The following is an 11186-nucleotide window of genomic DNA, read 5'->3' as shown; positions in this document are numbered from 1 at the left end:
AGCTCAGACCCCCGGGGTCATGCCATTCTCCTGCCTCAGCCTCCCAAGTAGCTGGGACTACAGGTGCCCGCCACCATACCCAGCTAATTTTTTTTTTTGTATTTTTTTTAATACAGACGGGGTTTCACCGTGTTAGCCAGGATGGTCTCAATCTCCTGACCTGGTGATCCGCTCGTCTCGGCCTCCCAAAGTGCTGGGATTACAGGCGTGAGCCACCATGCCTGGCCTACCTAGGGGATTTCTAAGAGAATTTCTAAGAGGCACAGATCTAAGAGGTGGTGTTAACAGTCAATGGAGCCTCAGTGCATAAGCCCTGCCCTAGATACCAGAGTGTGTGCGTGTGTGTGTGTGTTAGGGGTGGGGACCTGTGATGAAAACACAGACCGCGGGCCCTGCCCTCCAGGGGCTCAGAGACTGATTGACACAGCCACTCCACCCTCGCAAGGGCCAGAGGAATTGGCGTGCCAACAGGAACGGAACTTCAACCTGGGCCTTCTGTCCCTTTCTCCAACCCCCATCCTGCTTCCTCCGCACACCCAGTCCCTCAGTGCACCTGGACTCATGTCAGGAGGCTGCAGGCTGAGAAGCCAGGGTTGCCCATTAGCGCCTTGCAGCCAGGCCTCGGCACTGAGCACCGGCTCCCAGCTCACGGCTGTGTCTGGGAACACGTCATCCTGGAAGAACTCTTTCTGCAGAGGGAGAAACGGGCTGTCCTGAGACACTGACCAGGGGCCCAGGGCACACGAGCATCTGTTGGGGAGGGACAGGGCAAGACCTGGGACCCTTCCACCCATCTGGGGCTTCCATGAGTTTCAGCATCTCAGCAGAAGGAGGTAGGTGTCCCCAAAGAACGATGGGTGGCGAAGTTTGGAAGCAGGGCCGGACGAGACCCAAAATTCCCTCTAGGCACCAAGAAGGGGGTGGGCATGGGAGTCCCAGGTCCCCACCCTCACCCGGACTCGGGGCAGCCGGAAAGCCACAGGCTCCAGGGAGGACTGGCGCAGCCGCAGACACCGCATCAACTCCACTTCCCGCACATCGCACTCTGTCTTAGGCAGGAGGACGAAGCCCTGGGGGAGCAAGGGAGTCGTAGCTGCCACTGGGACCTAGAGCTCATGGCGGGACACGTAGTCTCCCCAGGGTGCCAGCACCCCTCACTTAGGACCACCATGCCTAGGGCCTGTCCCTGGACAGTAATGTGTTGATCATGTTGAACAACCTGCTCTCTGGAGGGAAAGCCCTGATTTGTAGTGTTTTCCTGTTTCCATAGTGTACAAACTCCCACCATGGGCGGCTTCTAGATGCCACCTCCACTCCCTGAATGTGGTGCTGGGAAGAGATGTAAATAGCACATCATCCTGCATTTCCTCCATGCACTCCAACATAGAAACATGTGACCTCAGCACAAATAACAGTGAAATTGGATAAATTAATTAGAAGTGATAAACTGAGTGTTTGTTACTTTGGTTTTTAATATTCTTATTTTTAGGTTCATATTTTGGGTTCATATGGTTTAACCTTATCTAGTGTAATTTTTTGTTTGTTTTGTAGAGATGGGGTCTTGCTATGTTGCCCAGGCTGGTCTTGAACTCCTGGGCTCAAGCAATCCTCCTGCCTCAGCCTTCCAAAGTGTTGGGATTCCAGGCCACTGTAACCAGCCTACGGTACAATTTTTAATAATGGTTGAGTATGACAACGGCTCTCAAACTTCCTAAATAATTCCAGTAGCAGCTCTTCTTGCCAGCCCACCCCCAGCCCAGGGACTCTGACCCCGACCCAGAGGCTCCTGTACTTGCCCACATGGCCACCAGGGGGCAGGGCAGCCTTGTGGTCCCATCGGGGACCAGGCGCCAGGGTGGCCTCACCTTATGGGGGTCGGGCGATGTGAAGCTGTTGCACTCCAGGAAGAAAGGGGACTCGGGGAGCAGCTCGTACAGGAACACACGGGTGTCACCCTGCGGGGAAGAAGGCAGACTAGGGACCCTCCAGCAACACCGGTCTTTCCCGCGCCACCTCTCACCTGCCACTCCACCCTGCAGCCCAGCCCACCTTGCCGGTCAGGAGCACCAAGCCAGTGTCTGGGTCGTAGCTGGGCAGCAGGGTTGAGGGAGCCACGTCCAGGCCCAGCACCGCCAAGGGTCCGCCAGCCAGGGCCTCAGCTTCATACAGGAGCAGCTGGCGCTCACTTTGGCTGCAAGGGGGTTTGGGGGCAGAAGCAGGTGTTTCAGAGCTGGAGGGGCCTGGGGCAGGGAGAAGGTGCCCACGTAGCCCCTGCTCTGTTCTGGGTTGCAGGTGAGGCCTAGTGTGGCCCTCAGAAGCGCTGGCCTGGCCCGGCACAGCCACACCCTAACCTGCCCCTCCGCCTCTGGGTCCCCCGTTGACTCTTTTCTCCCCAACTAATCGCTCACCCATCCATCGCCCCCTGACTGCCTCACCACCCCTGCTTCCATCTCCCCAGACCCCTCATACACCCTGCATCTATCTCCCCCAAACCCCTCACCCACCCTTCCATCCATCTCCCCGGTAACCCCCAAACACCCTTCCATCCATCTCCCCTGTTCCCTCACCCTCCCCTGCATCCATCTCCCCCTTACCCACAACTCATCCATCCATCTCTCCCCTACCCCCTTCATTCATCCATCCATCCATCCATCCACCCATCTATCCCCACATTTATTCATCTACCCACCCATCCATTTGCCCACCTATCCATCCACCCATCTAACCCACTCATCCAATCATCTACCCACCTACCCAACCATCCCATGAGGGGCAGGAATGGTTTCCGAAAGCCTGACAAATGTATGTGATTGTGGAGAAGGGGGACACAGGTGGCTGCTGAAGCCTGGGGATGGGGATCCCTGAGTCCTCACCTGTCAAAGCCAGACACCAGCAGACAGCGACCATCACACACCCAGACAATGCGGGCTCCGCGTCCTCCCTTGGGCCCTGGACCCTCCTGTTGAGGCACATCACGTGACACCCAGCCAGGCCCCCTGAACCAGGTCTGTGGTCACTCCCCAGCCCCTATGCACTCACTTGCAGGGGCTCAGGGCCACTCCGGGGCCTGTAGATCCGCACACACCCATCCTTGCAGACAGTGGCCAGCTGCTGCCCATCAGGACTCCAGGCCAGGCTGAAGATCTGGGGGCAGGAAGGGACGTGAGAGACGGCCTTGCTTCACTGCTGGCCCCACCCCTCCTCACTGCTCCTGCCTATTCTCACTGCTGGCCCCCTCTCTCCTCACTGCTGGCCCCACCTCTCCTCACTGCTGGTTCTGCCCCTCCTCACTGCTGGCCCCCTGCTCCTCATTGCTGTGCCCCCCTTCTCCTCACTGCTGGCATTGCCCCTCCTCACTGCTGGCCCCCTGCTCCTCACTGCTGGCCCCACCCCTCTTCACTGCTGGTCTCGCCTCTCCTCACTGCTGGCTCCGCCCCTCCTCACTGCTGGTCCTGCCTCTCCTCACTGCTGGTCCTGCCTCTCCTCACTGCTGGCCCCACCTCTGCAGCTGTCCTACCTGGTCTTGGTGGCCCTGCAGCTTCAGCCGATCAACTCCAGCCTGAAGGTCCCAGATGCGAACAGTGAGGTCATAGGAGGACGAGGCCAGCACATCGGCTGCCAGTGGGTGGAAGCGCAGGGAGCAGATCTTCTCCGTGTGGCCTGGACGAAGGCAGGCGTGATGGGGAGCCCTCGGGAGACACTGGTCACCCCAGCCCCATTCCTGAGCCCGCCTGACCTGTGAGCACAGTCTCCGGTGTGGTGAGCACCTCTTCCAGGCCCTGTGGGGGCACCTGCCACAGTCTGATCCTGGCATCCTCACCAGCTACAGAGGACAGACAGAGGCTCATCATTGCTGGGCCCAAGACCTCTGGGCTCCCCAGCCCCCATCCGGGATCCAGGACCCTCCCTCAAGCCCAGGCACCCAGCCTCCTTACCCACAGCGAGGCGATGGGGGTCAAAGGGGTCCCAGGCCAAATCAGTCACAGCTGCCCCATTCTGCAGCGTGGGCAGTGCTGTGTCGGGCAGGCGGCCAGGCTTCCGTAGCTGTGGGAGGTGCCCCCACCCCAAGGCCCATCAGTGCCAGGCAGAAAAGCCAGTCCTGAGGGGCTGTGAGCAAGCAGCATATCTGGGAGCCCACCCTCTGCAGCAGAGACTCTCACCGCTGGGTGACCCAAGCTCTCTGCCCTGACCACCTTGTACTGTGAGCCCCAAGTGCCAACCACAAGGCCCCAGAGAGTGAGGGGGCAGCAGCGTGAACTGGCGGGAAAAGCTCAGGCTTGGGGCTCAGGTGGCCTGGCTTCGGATCCCAGCTCCACCACTTACACAGCTGTGTGACCAGGGCAAATCACTAAACCTCTCTGTGTCTCTTCTCCCTCATCTGTAAAATGGGGATAAAAGTGGCAGGCCCTGTGGCAGGTGGCTGGGAGGATCACAGGACAGGTGGGTAGGGGACTGACACACGGTTTGTGCTCCCTGTGCCGTGTGGGTAGCTAAGGCCCTCTGTGTCTTTACCACTGGCAGGGAACTGAGGGGCAGCCCTGGTGGGGTGGGGCCCTCACCTCGAGCACAGCCACCTGTCCCCCGTTGCTGAGCAGGGGCACGGCCACATGTAGCTTGTTGGCGCAGAAGCCATCACTCTCACCAGGTGTGGTGAGGTTGAGCCCCTTGAGGTTGGTGATGTGGCTGTCTCGGTGCAGGACGGTGCCCTGAGCATGGCGGAACTTGGAACTGGGGCCTGGCAGGTGGCAGGGACATGGAACCATGTGTGAGGATGCCGTCCCCCGCTGTCCTGCACTCTGAGTCCCGGCTGCCTGCTCCCCTCACTCCAGGCAGGTGTGCAGCGTGGACCTAGGCCCAGGCCTCTACTAATCCAGTGGATGCAACTCGCCCAGGAATAATGCCTGGAACGATACCCTATTCTGTGGTGGCTCGGAGGAATCCTGGTGGGGCCCAGGGCTTCAGCTGCTCAGAAGCTGGTGGCCCCAGTCACCCTCCTGTTTTACAGGTGAGACTCAGCTGCCACACCCCAGCCCCCAGGACAAATGACCCTGCCAGTGAGTCTGGGTGAGGGGGGTGCCCTGCACGAGGCCTGTGCTCAGTGGTAGGGTACAGAGGAGGATGATGGGGAGTGGGGCAGACAGGGCTCCCACAGTAGGGGTGAGCTCCGCGTCCTGCCTCCTTACCCAGCAGGCTCTGCAGCGACCTCAGACTGGGGCTGGTCCCGATGCCACTGGTGCTGGAGAGTGAGGGCCCCAGGCTGGAGGGCGTGGAGGGTGAGGTCAGTGAACTGGGAGGTGAAGAGAAGCCCTCCTGGGGAGGGGCATGGGGTCAGCCAGCCTGCTCCTGGGTGTGCTGGCCAAAGGGAGGGGGTGCCTGCCACCTGACTCCAGGGTCACCTGGAGGAGCCCCTGCTGTGGGCATGGGACAGAAGCGGTGGGGGCATGGGCATAAATGCAGACACACAGGGAAGCAGCTGAGCTTCAGACTGCGGGGACAGCAAGTGGCAGCTGCTGGCTCCCGGCTCTGCAGGAGGGTGTGCCCAGCAGGTTGATCTGCCAGTATTTTAAAAGAAGCCAGAAATCTAGATCTATATGAAAATTCTTGCTTTTTAAGTGTTTGCCCAATTTAGAAAGCACTGTGAAGTTCCTTCTTTACACTCCATGTGTTTCTCTGTCTCTGTTACACTTGACAAAGAAGGTTGGGGCCGGGCTTGGTGGCTCAAGTCTGTAATCCCAGCTCAAGTCTGTAATCCCAAACGGAGGCCGAGGCAGACAGATCATGAAGTCAGGAGTTCAAGGCCAGCCTGGCCAACATGGTGAAGCCCGACTCTACTAAAAAACTATAAAAATTGGCCAGGCGTGGTGGCTCAAGCCTGTAATCCCAGCACTTTGGGAGGCCGAGACGGGCGGATCACGAGGTCAGGAGATCGAGATCATCCTGGCTAACACGGTGAAACCCCGTCTCTACTAAAATACAAAACTAGCCGGGCGAGGTGGCGGGCGCCTGTAGTCCCAGCTACTCGGGAGGCTGAGGCAGGAGAATGGCGTCAACCCGGGAGGCGGAGCTTGCAGTGAGCTGAGATCCGGCCACTGCACTCCAGTCCGGGCGACAGAACGAGACTCCGCCTCAAAAAAAAAAAAAAAAAAGTATAAAAATTGGCTGGGCGCTGTGGCTCATGCCTGTAATCCCAGCACTTTGGAAGGCCAAGGCGGGTGGATTACGAGGTTAGGTGTTCAAGACCAGCCTGGCCAACATGGTGAAAACCCGTCTCTATTAAAGATACAAATTAGCCAGGCATGGTGGTGCACGCCTGTAATCCCAGCTACTCGGGAGGCTGAGGCAGGAGAACCATTTGAACCTGGGAGGCGGAGGTTGTAGTGAGCCGAGATCGCGCCATTGCACTCCAGCCTGGGCAATAAAAGCGAAACTCCGTCTCAAAAAATAAAATAAAATATAGTCAGGCATGGTGGCCCATGCCTGTGATCCCAACTACTCAGGAGGCTGAGGCAGGAGAATCACTTGAACCCAGGAAAAGCAGGCTGCAGTAAGCCAAGATCGTGCCACTGCACTCTAGCTTGGGTGACAGAGTAACACTCTGTCTCAAAAAAAAAAAAAGGCCGTTGGGCCAGTGAACACTCAGGGCAGCCACTGCGGTGTCGCTGAGGGAGGATGGGGGTGGCCCTGGTACTTACACTTGCGTCTACATCACCCACGAGTGTCTCCATCACTGCAGGCTGGGCTGTGTCAGGGAGGGGCTCCATAGAGGGCACCAGACGGGAAGTGAAGCTGGGGTGGGGCCGGCAGGCAGGGTTGAGGCTGACCTTCTGCACCTGCATGGAGGCCAGCAGTGGGGTGATAGGGGCATGGGCTGCCCGGTCAGGAAGGCCCCCATGGGAGGGTCGACTAGGTAGGGATGGGGGGCACGCAGCAGGCCAGACTGAGTTGGCACACAGCCACACAGGGGGCTTCCTGGAGCTTGGGGAGGCCAGGAGAGGTGAGCCAGGCCCTGGTCCTACCTGCTGGTTGTCCCCAGCCCACCAGCTGTGGGGGTCGGTGGCAGGCACACAGCCGGCAGTGTCCGGGAACAGGTCCTCGTGGAACTCCACAGACTGGCCGCAGACAAGCAGGCAGCCAGTGAGGCCCAGGCCCCCCAACTCCCCAGCCCCCGCAGCCCCTCGCCCAGGTCCCCCTCACCTTGCGGGGCACGTGGTAGCCGATGGGCACGATGGCTGTGTCACTCAGCTGCAGGACGCGGAGTACCTCGCAGCTCATGACAGCTAGCGCCTGCCGGGGCACAAGGGCAGCCCCCCGCAGCACGCTCTCCAAGACACACTGGGTCACTGTTGAGGACACCAGGCAGGGGAACAGGCAGGATGGGTGGGGGAGTGGAGGGTAAGGGAGAGGGGGCGAGGAAGCAAGGTTTACCTGGGCTCAGCGCCGGCTGCTGCGGGACCACCTCGTAACAGTACAGCTGCCTCTCGCCCTGAAATGAGTCTGAACTGAGCCCCGTTTGCTGACTGTACCCCTGGGGAGGGCCCAGGGCTAGCACCAGCTCCTCCATAGGTCCCCAAGGACCTGAGCCACAGAATCATGGTGGCTGGAGATGGGGCTCTCCCACATGCTGGGCGCTGAGCTGAGCCCTAGGCCGACTCTACCTCACTTGCCCAGCCTCGTTGCACATGGAGTGAGCACCGGGGGTGTATGTCAGTATTTATGGAGTGCTGACTGTGTGCTGACACCGCTCTATTCTCGGCCTTGTTCTCAGGAAGGCCAGTGTTCTAGGAGAGCTACAGTCACCTCGGCTGCACAGGGGAAGACACAGAGGCCCTGTTCTAGTTCCTCCTCTCTCTCGGGGAAGGCCAGGGGCTGGACTCCAGGGTGTGGATGTGGGTAGGAGCCCCAGCTTCTCACTCACCTTTCCTGCCAGGACCAGGAGCCCGGAGTCAGGGTCCAGCAGAGGCATGAGACACCTGGGGAAGAGAAGGCAGGATGGTTGGTTGGGGCAGTGGGAGGGCTGCCAGCCTCGTGACCCCATGTAGGAACCCAGGACAGGCACCACAGTGACTGGGAGCCACTTGGACATCCAGCCATGTTCAGCCTGGTCCCCAGGAACCCCCTCCTCTCCCTGAGCTTCCCACATGCCCAACACACGCCCACACCCCAGCTGCTCCTCCCTGGCCCTCCACCTGCACACCTGCGTCACTCCAGGACTGGAGTGGGCACAGGGGAACTTGGGCCCGATCTCAGCCCCAGCTCTTCCTCCAAGAAGACCCCACATGCATTCTGTCCCCCTCCCACCTCTGACAGCCCAGACATCAGGCCAGTATTGCCAAGGAAGGTGGAGAGGTGATGCCAGAGGCAAGGTGATGCCAGTGCCCCACTTGGCACTGCCTGTGGACGGGCAGCATCCAGGAGCAGTGCAGACAGCCCTGCAGTTCCGAATCTGCACTGAGGTTTGGGGCCCTCTACTCAGTTACCCCACGTTTCCTGGGCCTCGATGATATCTTGGAAGCTCAGAGACCCCTCCACACTGAGTTAAAGTTCCTGTGTCCAAATCTGAGCCAGGTGCCCGGGGCTGGCTGCCCAGGGGCTCCTTCGGCCACTGGGCTTCCCTGCCCACCCCAGGCCTGCCACCCCCGCCGATCCTGCCGGCAGGATGCTCCCAGGCCTTCTCTGGTCTTGAGGCAGGAGCAGGATGGGGTGGCAGCTGGGAATAGAGTGGGCAGGCTGGAAGCCCCCAGAGCCCCTGCCACTCTATGTCCAGCTCAGCATTGGCCAACTGCCTGTCACTGGCCGGGGCTTTATACCTCCCTGCTGGGGCCCTTCAGAGACCCCTCCACAACCCCTCAGCCCTGTGAGAGCTGCCTTCCGACTCCAGGGCCTTTTGAGGGGAGTGGGGGCCTGGAAGGACTCTGACAGATGCCTTCCTGTGTTTCTCGCTCCTGATCTTTGCTTTTTTTTTTTTTTAGAAACAGGGTCTCCCTCTGTTACCCAGGCTGGAGTGCAGTGGCACAATCATTGCTCACCGCAGCCTCAACCTCCTGGGCACAAGCAATGCTCCCACTCAGCCTCCAGAGTGGCTGGGACTATGGGTGTGCACCACCATGCCTAGCTATTTTTACTTCTATTTTTGTAGAAACAAGGTCTCACTCTGTTCCCGAGGCTGGTCTCAAACTCCTGGCCTCAAGTGATCCTCCCAAAGTGCCAGGATTATAGGCATGAACCACTGCACTTGGTCTTGGTTTCTTGTTTCTGGGACCTGCAGGCCTGGACCCCCCAACCCAGACACTGACACCCTCAAACAGAAGCCCGTCCCCACTGTGTTTCCAGGGTCAGAGGTCACCCAGCTGTGGCAGCTGCCTCTATGCCTCACCCCGGTGACAAAGGGCCCGGCCCCCCTCCACTGTCCTCCCATCCCGTCCTGCCAGCCGACCACTAAGCAGTCCTGACCACCTCCCCTCCCCCAACTTCCAGGAGCCACAGAGTGGCTGGGAAGCTGGGTGGGGCCCTGAGTGTCTCCATGACTTCCTGAAGTGCCTTGGGCTTGTCACCTGTGAGTAACACAGGCCCCTAATTACTGAGGGCCCAGCAGGGTGAGCCGGGCTCAGCAATGCCCTTTGCAACCCGGCCTGATCACTGCTTGTGGTGGCGGAGGGCAGGGGACCAAGGTGGTGCATGGCCTGGAGTGCGCTCCACACTGACACTGGCTCCATTGGGGCAGAAGCAAGTCCCTACAGCAGCTTTGACAGGGCTTTCACTCATGCATTCGTTCACAGTCATTCACTCCTTTGATGAGCCGGTCTGTGCCTGGTCCTCGGCTCGACCTGCATGTACGTATGCCCAGAGATCAGTGCAACAGACCCTGCCTCTATCCTCAAGGTGCTCACAGCCTAGCACAAGAGGCAGACAGGCACAATCCCATAGACAAACACGTGAAGGGAAGGTTCACCGAGGACACACAGTGACAGAACAGGGGGACTGGGCCTCAGTAGCAGGGGAGAGGGTGTTCCCTGTGATCCCAAGGTCATGCAGAAATCAAACACCTCACAGGAAGAGAGTTTCAGAGAGAACACAGCCTGTGCAAAGGTCCTGTGGCATGTGGGTTCATGGCCTGTTTAAGGAACAAGACGGACAATGTGCCTGGCAGCCTGGAGAGTGTGGGTGAGGGCTGAGGCTCAGGATGGGCAGGTGGAGGCCAGACAGGAAGGGCCTGGTGCATGTGGGGAGGGGGAGTTCTGCCTCCAATGGATGAGCAATGAAAAGGTAACAGTGCGTTTCAAGCACAAGAGGCCAGGCCGGGCACAGTGGCTCATGTTGGTGATCCCAGCACTTTGGGAGGCTGAGGTGGGAGGATCACTTGAGCCTAGTAGGTCAACACTGTGACCAGCCTGGGCACCATCATGAGACCGTGGCTCTTCAAAAAAATTAAAAATTAAAAAATTAGCCAGGTATGCTGGCTCACACCTATAATCCCAGCACTTGGGGAGGCCGAGGCAGGTGGGTCACTGGAGGTCAGGAGTTTGAGACCAGCCTAGTCAACATGGTGAAACTCCATATCTAAAAATAAAATAAAATTAGGCCAGGCACATGATGAAACCCTGACTCTACTAAAAATACAAAAGTTGGCCAGGTGTGGTGGTGTGCATCTGTAATCCCAGCTACTTGGGAGGCTCAGGCAGGAGAACCACTTGAACCCGGGAGGTGGAGTTTTCAGTGAGCCGAGATGGCACCAATGCATTGTAGCCTGAGTGAGACTCCATCTCAAAAAACAAAATTAAATGTTAGCCTGGTGTGGTAGTGCACACCTGTGGTCCCAGCTACTAGGGAGGCTGAGGCAGGAGGGTCACTTGAGCCCAGGAGTTTGAGGCTGCAGTGAGTCAAGATCACATTACTGGCCGGGCATGGTGGCTCACACCTGTAATCCCAGCACTTTGGGAGGCCAAGGCGGGTGGATCACTTTAGGTCAGGAGTTTGAGACCAGCCCGGCCAACATGGTGAAAACTCATCTCTACTAAAAATGCAAAAATGAGCTGAGCATGGTGGCATGCACCTGTAATCCTAGCTACGCAGGAGAATCACTTGAACCTGGGAGGTGGAGGTTGCAGTGAGCCGAGATTGCACCACTGTACTCCAGCCTCGGCTGCAGAGTGAGACTGCATCTCAAAAAAAAAAAAAAAAAAAAAAAA

The 11186-nt window shown here is 58.7% G+C and overlaps 1 protein-coding gene across 2 annotated transcripts in view; it reads right to left on the bottom strand.

The window, feature by feature from the left end:
• Positions 1–354: 354 nt before the first annotated feature.
• Positions 355–11186, bottom strand: part of CORO7 (coronin 7) — a 61236-nt gene continuing 50404 nt past the window's right edge. The window contains exons 10-25 of one of the 2 annotated variants that reach the window (XM_017886327.1): positions 7916–7970; positions 7426–7483; positions 7195–7340; positions 7017–7109; positions 6693–6830; positions 5184–5310; positions 4560–4735; positions 3936–4044; positions 3737–3823; positions 3518–3660; positions 3040–3144; positions 2874–2959; positions 2050–2191; positions 1866–1955; positions 954–1070; positions 355–689 (exon numbers count right to left, since the gene is read on the bottom strand). In XM_017886327.1, coding sequence (XP_017741816.1) covers positions 408–689; positions 954–1070; positions 1866–1955; positions 2050–2191; positions 2874–2959; positions 3040–3144; positions 3518–3660; positions 3737–3823; positions 3936–4044; positions 4560–4735; positions 5184–5310; positions 6693–6830; positions 7017–7109; positions 7195–7340; positions 7426–7483; positions 7916–7970 — 1954 coding nt within the window. In that variant the 3' untranslated portion in view covers positions 355–407. The remainder of the gene's footprint in view (positions 690–953; positions 1071–1865; positions 1956–2049; positions 2192–2873; positions 2960–3039; positions 3145–3517; positions 3661–3736; positions 3824–3935; positions 4045–4559; positions 4736–5183; positions 5311–6692; positions 6831–7016; positions 7110–7194; positions 7341–7425; positions 7484–7915; positions 7971–11186) is intronic. The other variant, XM_017886328.1, reaches the window with a different exon arrangement.

Source organism: Rhinopithecus bieti, unplaced genomic scaffold, assembly GCF_001698545.2.
Source record: "Rhinopithecus bieti isolate Rb0 unplaced genomic scaffold, ASM169854v2 scaffold_13704, whole genome shotgun sequence".
Classification (NCBI taxonomy): Eukaryota; Metazoa; Chordata; class Mammalia; order Primates; family Cercopithecidae; genus Rhinopithecus; species Rhinopithecus bieti.
This window is presented reverse-complemented; position numbering and strand designations above follow the sequence as displayed.